The sequence below is a fragment of the Lepidochelys kempii genome, chromosome 1 (genome assembly GCF_965140285.1).
Source record: "Lepidochelys kempii isolate rLepKem1 chromosome 1, rLepKem1.hap1, whole genome shotgun sequence".
NCBI classification, from domain to species: Eukaryota; Metazoa; Chordata; order Testudines; family Cheloniidae; genus Lepidochelys; species Lepidochelys kempii.
The window spans coordinates 64,447,710-64,462,743 of record NC_136380.1 but is presented as its reverse complement, the minus strand read 5'-3'; the positions used below and the strand labels follow the sequence as shown (position 1 = coordinate 64,462,743).

General features: G+C 49.5%; 1 protein-coding gene across 1 annotated transcript; it reads left to right on the top strand.

Annotated features, from left to right (window-relative positions):
- Nucleotides 1–3,698: 3,698 nt before the first annotated feature.
- Nucleotides 3,699–8,240, top strand: PCDH8 (protocadherin 8). Its single transcript, XM_073346065.2, has 3 exons — nt 3,699–6,370; nt 6,500–6,707; nt 7,214–8,240. The coding sequence occupies exons 1-3, from the start codon at nt 3,926–3,928 to the stop codon at nt 7,585–7,587; spliced, it is 3,027 nt and encodes a 1,008-aa protein (XP_073202166.1). The 5' UTR covers nt 3,699–3,925; the 3' UTR covers nt 7,588–8,240.
- Nucleotides 8,241–15,034: the final 6,794 nt, after the last annotated feature.

Genomic DNA, 15,034 nt, shown 5'->3' with positions numbered 1-15,034 from the left:
TGAAATGGAAAAGATAATCCTATTACATATGAGAATATATCCTGCTTCTCTTTCCCTCTAAACTGTGGGAGATATCAGATCAAGCTGAGCCACTCATTGTAAACTCTTTGAAAACTTTCCTATAGATCTAATCCATCACGTGACGGCCATGTCAATCTTGCTGTCTGCACGCGAGTTTCACAATGCTGGTATTAGGCAGAGTCAGAGAAATCCAGCTTTTCTGAGCCCACCACATTTGCATTCCGAGAAAATGCCAACCATTGTGGCCATGTTTGTTCTCATGATCGCGAGACAGTTGTCTGCTAAGTTGCTAAGATAAAGAGAAAGGGGCTCCTTTGAGACAGCCAAAGCCTTTTGGTATGATAACAAGGCGATTTGGGGCGCTTTTGTTGGACCAGATCAGCGCTGCGCGAATTCCCCCCCTCCCCCGCCAGTGGGGATTTGAGTGAGGCGCTGATGCGCTGTTTTAAATCCCATTTCCATAATCTGGTTGCTGCCCGCCAGGCTGGAGAATGCTGGCAATCCGCAGACACCCGAGCTCACTTCACTCGCGTGCCATCACACCACTCGGGGTAATTACTCTTAACACAGCTCCTCGGCAGTAATTAGGAAGCTGGGTTTTGGGACGCTTGGCACGCCCTGCTGCTGAAAGGCAGCAAAGCGCCTTCCTAGCGCTGCTTCCACTCGTTTTAGATCTAACGGTTCGCCACAGCTTTGAGTCAGATGCCTGAATGATCCGTGCCCTAATGATTTCTTGGTAGTTTGTGCCACTAAGAATTAGGACTACTGCAGCTACGACCAGATATGAGACTAAAGCAAATGTCATTCATTGGCCAAGCACATCCCGACTTCCGGATCGCTGTGATTGTCAGATGTGGGGCCAAATTACCCTCTCATTTACACCTCCAAAGCCCCACTGATTTCAAAGAAATTGCTTCGGATTTACACCAGACATATCAGAATTTGCCCAATAATTACTCCGGATTGGTAGCTGTGTAATTGAAATCAGAATCCGGACTAGCGGGAACAGATTTTGGACCGTTGTCTTCAATTCCCTTAAAAATACGCCAACTTTGTTCAATTTCCCTCTGGTCTTTTTTGCTCCAGTGAGGTCCTTTGTGTCCTCGGTTGAGGTTACGCAAAGGCTGTGAACACTGAGAAGTCGGTAGTATTAAGGCAAACTGGTAATTTAACTTGGCGATCAGATCTGGATGTCAGGAGAGGGCCTTTGTTGTTCACGTGGAGCCCGATCCAACTTCCCTTGAAATCAATGGGAGACTTGCCATTGACTTCAGGGGGGATCCGAACGGGCCCGGGGACTGGCTCATGCGCACAGCTGGAACAAATGGACAGATGTTTCTATTCACTGTAAAGTACTAATACAAGTCAGCTTTGGCTGCATTAGTAACCAGCCCTTAAAAGCTCGTAGGATGCCTGTTGTGACTAGGGCTGTATACAGCTGTACATGTAAGTACTGGCCAGTGACAAGTTCGTTGTCCTGCAGGGGTCCCACTAAGGCATGATCAGCCCCAAGGGGGAAGCTTCTGGTGACAGAGGGATTAGGGAGGACTCCAGCTACTAGAATGGGACATTCTCGTCAGACGGGCTGAGGGGATCGATGTGTGGAACGCGAGCAAAGGGGGAGAACTATCGCAATCAGCGTGAGGGGAAGGTTACTAGAGAGGATGCCAGGAGACCAATGTGGTGTTGCGGTAGATGCTTTGTATTTCCCATACACAATGCCTGCCGCAGCTGCTACGGCAATTGCTCTTTTTCATCCTCGAAATACACAGCGAAGGGATACAAATAAGGGGAAGAGCACCAGAAGGCAGAGCGCTTCTGGGCAGCATTAACTCATGCAGCCTCGTGTCTGTAGATGTCTTTACATTTATAGATATACTCGAGTAAGGGCTCTTTCTTGCACATTGTAGGAAGCTTCAAGCATGCCTCCCTCTCCCCCCCCTTACCCCCCCCCCCAGTCTTGCAGCCCGATTCTGCTCTTTCTTACTGGCACGGTAACCGCTTGAAGCGCTCAACAGAGCGGATACCTTTTATACAAAAGTTTACAGAGCAAAACAGTACTCAGTTCAATTTGAAGTGCATACTGTCTTTTTCTTTCACCATCGCGGTACACAAAGTCATGGTGTACCAGTTGCAACGTGTATTTCTGTTTCGGAATGTGACCTAAAACGTGGGATCCATTTAAGGGCCGGCCCCTCAGGAGAGACTATTGGTACAATGTTCTCTCTTCTCCCACTGAGTTTATTTCAATGGTCTCTTTCACCAGGACGGTATCTGGGATCAGGTACGAATTCTCTTAGCCCGCTATTCCCCCACAGTGCTTAGACCTAACATAAAGCGGGGGGGACCCCAATGAATGCACGTGCATGCGCTGTCTCAGTATCCCCCTGGACTGCAGGACTAGTAAAACTTGGTGACTCACTGCTATGTCTTCATACTTTTCAAGGCAGATGGTTTAGTTCCCCACGGTTCGTGCCAGGTTTCAACCTCATGCTGTTATTTTGTTCTTCTAGAACGAGACTAGTGTTGCTTCCCAGAGAGGCCCTATTAGGACAAAAAGAAAATCCTCTAAATAGGCGTAACAGGGCATCAGGAGGGATAGATCTTAAATGTATTTTAATATGAGCTGGGCATTGTGTGTAATTCAGCGCCCATCATCGTTTAGTCAAAGAGTTATGGCAGTGATTGGGAATGAATAGAGGGACATAATGGATACATGTGGCGTTTGCTCATTATATTCAACTTAGCCCAAGTCCTCTGTGGAAACTGTTCAACTTTCTTTCCCTTTAGCTTGTCATAGTGAAATAATACAGACATTGGTGCCTCAAATGGGATAGCCTGCCATGCTATTATATTGCTACAGCTAACGAGAGCTTCATAAGCCTTTGATACAGTCTGATCTTTGAAACCTTTCCAAATCTCCACAAGCTTATGCTAAATCCTATTTGGAACTTTTTTTTTTTTTTTTGCTTGCTAGTGCGCAAGGCTTAAGAAAGCCACTTGGTCAGTGACATGCATACTAAAGCATTCTAAGAATATCTTCTGAAAGGCAAATTACAGGTCTGATCACAGGATCTCACGCGAGTAAAGCACAATTATGTGCACAAATCTGAATAAAATCAATTTTCAGTTAATCCTTCAATCTGGTTTAGGGGCTTGCTCTGATGATCAATACAGAAATCAACGGAAAGAAAATCAACCCCCGCTATATATGCATTGCGCAGCACTTTATTAATCGATAATCATAGGCAGACACACATAATAAATACACATTCACGCGCGCGTACACAGCCCAAGCAAGCTATTTCTCTGCGTTTTTAAGTGAGTAGCTCAGAAGAGCAGATATTCGCATACAAGGCACCTGTTCAACAGCAGGGTGCTGAAGTGGTACAATTAACAAAACACTCCGCGCATTTTACTCCACGCTCCCTGTGCCAACTCATTTGCAGCTCGCCTTCAAAAAAAAAAGAGTTAAAGAAAACAAAGAAGAGATTCCCTAATTTTCCTTTCTTGTTTTCCTCTCTAAGCCTTTTCCACATTAAAGGGATTTTCTGCGAGGCTTTCAGGAGAGCAGTGTGAAAAGAGCGCCTGCCATTGGCTGCTTGGCTCCGTAAAATTTGCATATCTGCGTCTATTAAAGAGCCTCAGGAGACGCAGTCCGCCTTAGAAGCTGGATAAACTGAGCCTGGCGCACCGGCATCGGTGGCACCTCTCGGGTTAGGGCAACTGTAAGCAATCGGCTCATTTGCCTTGCAGAGCAGAGCATGCATGACCTGCGCCTGGGAGCAGGAGAGTTACCCTCCCCTCTCCTCTTGCTTTAGGGGCCGACACACGCCCTAACAACTGGACAGCCGTTTCTCCGCATCCTCAGCCCCTTTCAGGTTAGCAATTCTGTGCAGGTGACATGGGTCTTGCTAGGGACGGGCGCAGCCTCTCCTCTCCGCCGCGCCTCCTCTACCTCTGCTGGCTGCTCTCGGTCACCCTCTGCAAGACGGTGAGATACCGCACTTACGAGGAGGACGCGCCAGGCACGGTCATCGGCACTTTGGCAGAAGAGATGCACGTGAAAGCGCCCGGAGAGATAAGTTTCCGCCTGATGGAGCAGTTCAGCAACAGCTCGCTGGTGCGGGTGCGGGAGGGGGACGGGCAGCTGAGCATCGGCGAGGCAGGGATCGACCGGGAGCGGCTGTGCGGCCCGTCCCTCCAGTGCGTCCTGGCTTTCGACGTGGTGAGCCTGTGGCAGGAGCAGTACCGGCTGGTGCACGTGGAGCTGGAGGTGCGGGACATCAACGACAACGCGCCGCGCTTCCCCCAGGCGCACATCCCGCTCGAGGTGTCCGAGAGCGCCGCGCCCGGCACCCGCCTGCCGCTGGAGATCGCCCTGGACCCGGACGTGGGCTCCAACTCCATCCAGAGCTTCCGGCTCTCGCGCAACAGCCACTTCGGCATCGAGGCGCAGACGCGGGCGGACGGCGGGAAAAGCGCCGAGCTGGTGCTGCTGCAGGAGCTGGACCGCGAGACCCAGGCCGCCTACACGCTGGAGCTGGTGGCCCAGGACGGCGGCAGCCCGGCCCGCTCGGGCACGGCCACGGTGAGCGTCCGGGTGCTGGACGCCAACGACAACAGCCCGGCCTTCCCGCAGGGCTCGGTCACGGTGGAGCTGGGCGAGGACGCGCCGCGGGGCGCCCTGCTGCTGGACCTGGAGGCGGCCGACGCCGACGAGGGGCCCAACGGCGAGGTCGTCTACGGCTTCGGCAGCCAGGTGCCGGCCGAGGCGCGGCAGCTCTTCCGGCTGGACCCGCTCTCGGGCCGCCTGACGCTGGAGGGGCCGGTGGATTACGAGCGGCAGCGGACCTACGAGCTGGACGTGCAGGCGCAGGACCGGGGCGCCAGCCCCCTGGCGGCCACGTGCAAAGTCATCGTGCGCCTGGCCGACGTGAACGACAACGCGCCGGGCATCAGCGTCAGCCCCCTGAGCGGCGCCCCCGCCGGCGCCGGGGTGGCCTACGTCAGCGAGGCGGCGGCGCGCGACAGCTTCGTGGCGCTGGTCAGCACCTCGGACAGGGACTCGGGCCCCAACGGGCAGGTGCGCTGCGCCCTCTACGGGCACGAGCACTTCGCGCTGCAGCGCGCCTACGCCGACAGCTACGTGCTCGTCACCGCCGCGCCGCTGGACCGCGAGCGCGTGGCCGAGTACAACCTGACCCTGGTGGCCGAGGACCTGGGCTCGCCGCCCTTCAAGACCGTCCGGCAGTACACGGTGCGCGTGAGCGACGAGAACGACAACGCGCCGCTCTTCTCCAAGCCCGTCTACGAGGTGGCGGTGCTGGAGAACAACCCGCCGGGCGCCTACCTCGCCACCGTGGTGGCCCGCGACCCCGACCTGGGCCGCAACGGGAAGGTGCTTTACCGGCTGCTGGAGACGCAGGTCCTGGGCGCCCCCATCTCCACCTACGTCTCTGTGGATCCGGCCACCGGGGCCATCTACGCCCTCAGGACATTCAACTATGAGATCCTCAAGCAGCTGGACCTGAGGATCCAGGCGAGTGATGGGGGCTCCCCTCAGCTGTCCAGCAGCGCCCTGATCAAGGTGAGGATGGTGGACCAGAACGACAACGCCCCGGTCATCACCCACCCCGTGCTCGCCAACGGCTCCGTGGAGATCGGGGTCTCCAGCCAGGCACCCCCGGATTCCCTGGTGGCTCAGATCAAAGCCAGAGACGCGGACGATGGGGTCAATGCGGAGCTCACCTTCTCCTTTGTGGAGGAGCCGCAGCAGCCAGAGCTCTTTGCCATCAACAAGAAGACAGGCGAGATTGTGCTCAGGGGGGACCTGTCCAAAGAGCTGGGACAGGTGTTCAAAGTCATCCTCACCGTGACTGACAATGGCAGGCCCCCTCTTGTCACCACAGCCACAATCAACTTCCTGGTGACTGCCATGGCACCCTCCAGCAGCCAAGAGGTGGCCAAGCCAAGCTCCTGGGAGGGGAAGGCTTTGGAGTGGGACATTCCCCTGATTGTCATCATCATCCTCGCTGGGAGCTGCACCCTGCTGCTGGTGGCCATCATCACCATTGCAACCACCTGCAACAAGCGCAAGAAGGAGACCGAGATCAAGAACAACGGGCCCCTGACAGAGCAGATCGACATCTCCCACCTAGAGAAGGGGAGGCAGGAGGATAGCAGCCCCAGAGGGAATGTGTTTGAAGCGCGATCCTTTCCCAGCAAAGCTTCTTTCACCAGCCCAGCCCCTTCTCCACCTGCAGAAGAGGTCTCCTCTTCTGAGACCAGCACTGTGAATGCCTGTCTCTACGAGGGTCAGAAACGACTTAGGGCAACTAACGGGGAGGTAAGGTCGTACTGCACTCATCTGGGGGACTGGAAGGAGGTATGGGCGGTTTGGATGAGGGGAATCTTGATAAGGTAGTGATGTTGACATATGCTTATTTCTCCCGCACTCCCTTCCAATCCCCTCCAGTCCTATGTCCCTGCTCCTAATTATAGCAAAGAATCCACCCAACCCGTGGCCATCTGGAAGGGTCATTCTTTCAACACCATATCGGCCCGAGAAGCGGAAAAGTTCAGTGGCAAAGATAGTGGCAAAGGCGACAGCGACTTTAACGACAGTGACTCTGACATCAGTGGGGATGCCCTGAAGAAGGATCTCATCACTCACATGCAGAATGGTAAGGGTTCGGTCCATTTCACAGCACAGACTGGCTGCAATGAAAATAAAAACTGGCCCAGGAGTAAAAGGATCTATCTATCTATCTATCTATCTAAGGTACACTGAGTTGACTGGACCAGTTTTATAGCAGTCACACCTTTTACATCTTTCCAAGGCAGCACTCACTGCAGGAGTAGCCCTGCCAGCATTTTCACAGCATGCAACTTAAGTATCTGCGTGCATGTCGAGCACATAGTGCAAATTAGAAGCAGCCAGCCTATTATAAAATTCATTTTCGAAAAGCTCTTCCTGCTGACATACATTGTGAGTTAGGGCTTGCTAGCTACATGGAATAATAATAGCTTGCAGAGTATGCTTTGTAGCAGTGTCCTGAAGTATTGTTCCTCCACCGCCCCCATCGTTCTAAGCTTTTGATGATCTGGGCAATAACTCTCTGATGAGCTCAGAATTATGTGGCTGTTTCTCCAGCGATTACAGGTCTAAGGTTTTTGTTTGTATTTTTAGGATTATGGGCTTGTACTGCTGAATGCAAAATCCTGGGCCATTCGGACCGCTGCTGGAGCCCATCCTGTGGCCGATCCAACCCTCACTCGTCTCCTCATCCCTCAGCTCAGCTGTCCACCTTCTGCAAAAGCACCTCCTTGCCCAGGGACCCCCTTCGCAGGGACAACTACTACCAGGCCCAGCTGCCCAAGACAGTGGGACTGCAGAGTGTCTACGAGAAAGTGTTACACAGAGACTTTGACAGGACAATCACATTGCTGTCCCCTCCTCGCTCTGGGAGGCTTCCAGAACTTCAGGAGATTGGGGTGCCCCTATACCAAGCCCCTTCAACTAGATACCTAGCCCCCCAGACTGACACTAGTGAAAAGGTTTAATGCTGCACGCTCCCCATCCAAGCACACGCATACACATACACTACTAGGTCACTCTCAAGAGCCCTTAAGTTATTGGCCAGATTCAGTGTTGTACATATAAATATGCAAGACGTGCCTTAAAAATGAAGCTGTTGGGAAAGATTGCCAATCACATCAATACTGTTTGGTATTTGCAAACAAAAAACTGTATGTAGTTAATGTAATTTTTATGAAATGTGCAGTATTTAACTTTTCCCCTATCCTGTTCTTTTGCTTTTAGTTCACCTATGGCCTGCTATTTTTGTAGTGTTTTTAACCTGTATATTGTGTAATGTAATGTTTGTATATAAGGAAAATTTGTTATATTTTTATATAATAAAAGCTAAACAAATTGAAATTATTGCCAAAGGAATTGTCTGAAAGACACAAAATAATGATATCCTGAATTATTTAGAATCAAATAAGGGAAATTCCTCCTTCACAGCGTAATAATAACTTAAGCAACCCAGTGTATTGAGAAGTTTGCCTTGCCAACTGTGACCTGTATTTCTTGAGTCTGTGGTCAATTTCAAGTTAAATGTTATTTAATTCCATTTGGTTTCTGTAATCCGTGTCACCAATAAACACACTAATAAAGGTTTTGTGATGTGTTTGAGGGGTCTGCTTGTGGATTTCATCCTTCAAAGATTACAGCCCTCAACAGGTAAACAAAATCCATTTGTATAAAGAATTATACCTTAATGAGAATTACTGTTACACTTCCAGGGTTACCCTTTACTTGTGTTTAGTGGCACCTTACTCCACATTTAGCCCCATTGATTTCAATAGCACCACTGATGGATGAAGATGCTACTCAACAAGATCAAGAACGGTAGAATCTGGTAGTAACTTAGTGTTCGTGGAATCTGTGCCATCTCAGTGGCCTACAGCCAGATCCTTAGCTGGTGTAAATCAAGGTAGTTCCATTGAAACCAGTGAAGACATGCTGATTTACACCAGCTGAAGATCTAGCTCTTAGTCTAGCCCTTAGTCTCCCTTAAAATGGTTTAGGATTTGATCCTGCAAACACTTATCCACAAAAGTAGTTTTACTCAAGTGTGTAACTCTACTGAAATCATTGGGTTTTCTCATCTGAGTACAGTGTGTGTGTTTGTAGGCTTGGATCATTGTTACAGAACATTAATATGTACACACTAGATTAAGAAGGCAAGATGGCCCAATATACATGTGTGATAATCAAGAGAAAGAAACGTTTGAAAAAAATTATATTTCACTTTCAACGCTACTCCCATGATTTGTATTCTCAAATAAACAGACATTCTTGAATCTTAAATGGAATGACATTTAAGAAATACCAGGGGTGTAGAACAAGATTTTTTTTTTCCCTAGCCAGTTGTTCAAAAATGACCTAATAGCTTTTAATACCAGTGTTAACTTTTGCAAAGGACAGTTGCATACTCTGAGTTAAGTTATACATGTACACATGTTTTACATCAAACAGTAACATTTTGTGCTAGAACATTGGCAAAAGGCAATGCATGTTGGTTTTATCTGCAATTCTTCAGTGAGAAAAGTGTAATATTAATGGCTATATTCATACTGTCTCACACAGAAAACTTAATGACCTTTGAGTTAAAGATACTAGACTCTATGACCCATGAATGCGAATGAAAAGTCATATCTCATCAAAATTTAAGTCATCAATTTCCCTTCTCAACCTCACCCAGTTCCCTTCCAGTCCCACAGTGATCATCTCTCCACCGTCATTCTGAACAAACAATCTGTTATATGCTGACCATATAAACTGTGTGTTTTGAGAAGTAATATAGGTTTCATGAATTACGTTGTATGTAGGTTTAATGAATTACATTGCCTGTGATTTTGCATCATTGTGTGTAAGTCAGTGAGGTGCAGTAGCAGAAGGTCTGATCCACAGCTCACTGAAGTCAACTGGAATCTTTCCATTGACTGGTTCAGCACTAGATTGTAAATGGTGAGTGTGCTGCATGATTTTCTGTAGTGTTTGGGGAAATTTATGTGAATGGGTGATATGTGTCATTGGCAAGTATTCTAAATTTGGTAGTAATAATTATGTAGCAATTACAGAACTGAAATTTGTATTACATTATATTTAGAGTGGACGTTAAGGCTGCATGTTGGTCACTAAGCAGGGTGGAACTAAATAATTTTATTGACTAATTTTCCATAACTCAAAACAGTAATTCTGAACGTAGTGTAATTAATTCTGGTGGATATTGAATATTAATCTCTTTGTTAAAATTGGAATGCAGTCCTAAAACAGTTAGGAGTCCTTAAAGGAAAGAAACTAGATTATATTGATGTGACTTCCTTAACTCATATTTCCATACAGTTTCACTGTATATGTTGCTAATATGTGCTCTTAACTTTGTTAACAGACTACACATTTTCACCATATATTAGCTTTGTGCTGCACTAATAACCCAATAATAAACTCCTAGACAAGCTAACCCTATAAGTTACTTAAAAGTCTGATTCTGTGTGTCAGATTCTCTGCTGGCATAACTCCACTCACTGCAATAAAGTATTGCCAGCAGAGAATTGGTCCCAACAAGTCTATCACCATGTTCAAGAATGGAGGACTGGATGTCCCATGGGGATGGGGATGGACTAGCTCACATCTGGTCCATTTCACCGTAGTATATTATGCTACACATACAGAAAAGATGGCTACCGTACAACTGCCTTACTCTGATATATGACTTCTACATGGGAGTTCATCTCTACATGACTAAGGGATTGACCCAGAAGAGGAACTGGAGTCAGAGGACCAGCTGCTCTGCAGAACACGTCCCTTTTCAGCGCACAGGAACTTGTGATGCAAATGTTATCATAAGTTACTTCAGTCCTCTTTATAAAGTTGTACCTCTCTTAGAACAGATCACAGAGAGGGTAGCAGTGGCTGAAGTTATGGGGCCAGCCAACGGTCACACAGCAGGGATTAACGCTAGGCTGCCATTGATACGGGAGGTGTTACAAGGGGAAAGGCTAGGCTCAGTTATTCCCAGGGATCTTGGCCTTATGTGACAAGAATAAGGTTTTATTCAATATCTTCATAAATGATCTGGAGGATGGTGTGGATTGCACTCTCAGCAAATTTGCGGATGATACTAAACTGGGAGGAGTGGTAGATACGCTGGAGGGGAGGGATAGGATACAGAAGGACCTAGACCAATTGGAAGATTGGGCCAAAAGGAATCTGATGAGGTTCAATAAGGATAAGTGCAGGGTCCTGCACTTAGGACGGAAGAACCCAATGCACAGCTACAGACTAGGGACCGAATGGCTAGGCAGCAGTTCTGCAGAAAAGGACCTAGGGGTTACAGTGGACGAAAAGCTGGATATGAGTCAGCAGTGTGCCCTTGTTGCCAAGAAGGCCAATGGCATTTTGGGATGTATAAGTAGGGGCATAGCGAGCAGATCGAGGGACGTGATCGTTCCCCTCTATTCGACATTGGTGAGGCCTCATCTGGAGTACTGTGTGCAGTTTTGGGCCCCACACTTCAAGAAGGATGTGGATAAATTGGAGAGAGTCCAGCGAAGGGCAACAAAAATGATTAGGGGTCTGGAACACATGAGTTATGAGGAGAGGCTGAGGGAGCTGGGATTGTTTAGCCTGCAGAAGAGAAGAATGAGGGGGGATTTGATAGCTGCTTTCAACTACCTGAAAGGGGGTTCCAAAGAGGATGGCTCTAGACTGTTCTCAATGGTAGCAGATGACAGAACGAGGAGTAATGGTCTCAAGTTGCAGTGGGGGAGGTTTAGATTGGATATTAGGAAAAACTTTTTCACTAAGAGGGTGGTGAAACACTGGAATGCGTTACCTAGGGAGGTGGTAGAATCTCCTTCCTTAGAGGTTTTTAAGGTCAGGCTTGACAAAGCCCTGGCTGGGATGATTTAACTGGGAATTGGTCCTGCTTCGAGCAGGGGGTTGGACTAGATGACCTTCTGGGGTCCCTTCCAACCCTGATATTCTATGATTCTATGATTCTATGATTCTAAGAAGCAGTCTTGGCTGTGGTTGTTCAGTTCTATCAACAGCCCTGAAGCCCAGAAAAAAAATGCACCTCTCTGGATGTCTATATCTACCTTCTATATGGTTATCTATGAAAGGAACAAAACCCACTAATATCACATCTCTGACACATGCATCATCCACAAGACATACCCATATTTTTGTAACGATTGTCCTCCAACCTTGCTTTCCCAGTGTTTGTAATCACCACTTGTCACATTACGTCTTCATCAGGCCCCTATCCTGCAAACTCTTACTCAACCTAGGAGTCTCAAAGAAACCAAATTCTGCCATGGACTTCAGTGGGCTTACTAGCATGAGAACTAGTCACATGAGTAAACATTTGCAAGATGTGAATTCTTCAGATCACAGACCCTGGGTGAAATCCTGGAAAGCAATGAGACTTTTGCCACTGACTTCAGTTGGGACAGGCTTTCACTTCTGTATTTGTATTTGTCTACGAAGAGCAGTGCTTATTTATGGCATTACACATAATGATAGCAACGTGGGCCACAGTTAGTAGTGACCAAAAGTCCCAATACCTATTCAGTGACCTATATGAGTTGGTGGGCTCAGTCTAGTTCTTAGCAAACAGCTGTTCAGCTCCCCCAAACTAGCAGCAGAGTTGGCATTTTTGTGGCAGTCCCATCAGAGAGGACAAAGACTGAATGGGCAATGAGTTTAAACACCCTGGAGATGGTCCGTCCATAAGTTAGATGAGGCACAAATATGGCCAGAGGAAGGACTGATTTGATGGTACACATTACAAGTTCTCATAAAGAGGTTTAGCTGTAAGGCAAAGGGTGGGCTTGTTTACAGTGCTGTCATCTCTGGATTTCTACCCACAGGAATAAAAACCACTCAAGAGAGGGGTGTGTGAAGCACAGGGGGCATGTGGCTAGGGTTGGAGGGGACTCAGCCACCCCCTTTCTCAATCTCTCTTTTGTCATTTTCTAAGCCACGCTACCACCAGTGGGCATGCCCAACTCGAGCAGGCAAAGCCCTGTGTCTGGCAGCACCAGGGCCAGGAAGAAGGCGGGGAGGGATTGGGTAGGACACCATGGGAAGGAGGGGCCCTGCCTGTATGGGAGAGGACCTATTTGGAGGGGAGAATCCTGAGGTGATTGGGGAGAGAAAGCGGTCACTGGGAGGGGGATCCTGAGCTGATTGAGGTAAAGTGGGAGTCCTGAGGCAAGGGGAGATCCTGAGGTAACTGAGGTGGGAGAAGGGGGTCCCAGAGAAGCGGGATCCTGAGGTGATTGGGGGGGAAAGGAGGGTCTTGGAGGAAAGGGGATCCTGAGGATGTTGGAGGGGAGAAGGCAGGTCCTGGCAGAGGGAGGATCCTGAGGGAATGGGGGTAGGGGAGATGGGGTGTCTTGTAGGAGGGAGGGATCCTGAGAAAGTGGGGGAGAGAGAGTGGGTCCTGTAGGAAGGAGGGGATCCTGAGGGTACGGAGCAGAGAAGGGGTGTTCCAGGGGAGGGGGGACAGGGCCAGAAAGGGGGGTGCAGCAGGGCAGGGCCTCCACGCTGACCCACACATCACGTGACACTGTGGCATGCTCCTCCAAATCTGTGAACAATGAGTCAATGGGCCAGAGTGGGAAGCTGGGCCCAGCCCCGCAGGACAGGAGCCCCGTTGTGCAGTTACTGTGGGCAGTGGAAGATTAGCTACAAGGTCCACAGAGCCTGTGCCCAGGGACCCTGGCCAAACGGGGGCCCCCAGAAAAAATCCCCCACCAGCGGCGGAAGCCTGGAGCCCCAGCCACCAGGCGGGTGGGGTGGGGGAAACCCTTGCGCCCTGATCCGGCTCTGTGGCATCAGTGCTGGGCGAGGGAAGCCTCCCCTCCCCAGAGGCCCCAGACCCCATCCCCAGCGGAAGTCGCAGGTTAGGGGAAGCCCCCCGGCTCTGTTGGGCCAGTTCGTCATTTTTGTTTTCACAGTTGCTGTTTCCCTCCATTTTGGTCCCCTGCTCTTGTTCATTAGTTGATGCTCTTTTTGAGCTAAGGCGGGGATAATAGTGCCAGGAAAGAGTCACGTGATATGGGTAATCTACCCGGCAACAGGAGATTATAAAGGGACACTGCACCCAGTATCAAGGGCTGTCTGCCCCCGTGCTTGCAGTATCATCAAGAGAGAAGAGGAGAAGAAGACTTCACTGACCTGCCCTGCTACCATCCTGTTCCTGCCTCTGTTGATCCTGACCCTGTGTGGTGTCCCTCCTGATTCTGTGTGGTGTTCCAAATGGTCCTTGGTGCTGTTGTTTCCCAGGGGTTGTCTGTGTTCCAGTCATGGTCAGTGATCTGGGGTGTTTCCGGTCCCAGTGTGTTTCTGCGGAGATGGCGATGTACTTGATTATTTGGTTTTCTCTGTACCCACTTATTTGTTCTGGGGTCCTGGCTTAATGCCAGTATTAGGATGTTAATTACTGAGTGGTTTTATAGTTTGTGGTGGTTTGTTTAATAACATACTTGGTTGTTTGTACTATACCTGCCTTTCCACTGCATTATTGGGATAAAGGCATCACCACTGGTGATAGATACAGTGGAGGAAAGACCTGTGGCAGGGAGGGGTCCTTTATAAATATTGCTTCCCCAGGTTAAGCTACTGTTCTTGTAGTTTTTTCCAGTTAACACCTCCTCCCCAGCAGAAGTAGCAAGGTGGCAGGACAAGGTGTTCCCCTCCCCCCACCTCCACCCCGAGCAGACCCTGTCCCCAGAAGAAGCACAGGGGGTGGTTGGGGAAGCCCCAGCACCCGGACCCCCGCTGCAGCCCTGAGACTGGAGGAGCTCTCACTCCCCGCTGCAGCCTCCAGGCCTGTGGTGCAGGGACAGAGCTTCTCAGGTCTTGGGGCCGCAGTGGGGGCAGGGGGCAGAAAGGAGCAAAAGGGGTTGTGGGGTTGCAGTGGAGGGTAGAATGGGGGGAGACCATGAGTGGAACAGGGGCAGGCCCCAGAAAAGGGGCAGAAAGGGGTGGAGCTGTGGGCAGAACCTCAGGCGGAAGGGGTGGGGAGGGCACCTCACTTGTTCTGGCCCAGGGTCCCAGGAAACGTTAATTCACTTCTGAGTGTGGGGTGGGTTCAGCCCCTCAATGAATACCTTCACCAGCCACCTATGATGTGAACGATTTCCCAGAAACATTTGTGTGTAAAATGGCATCTTTGTGAAGCACATTCAAAACAGACCATTAATTCATGGCAAGATCAGGGGGCTCACAGCGGTTTTTCCACCAAGTAAGCTCTGAGTAATAACTGCTTTTAGGAACATTCTTTAGGAAACCCATCTCCCTTACAAGGGAATCTCTCAGTAGCATATATGTAGGAAGTGATATATTTTAGAATATAGGTCTGCAGTGCTGGGCAAGGAAGGGTCCAATGCTCTTAGACACACGGTGGACATTAATTCCACTGGCTGAAAT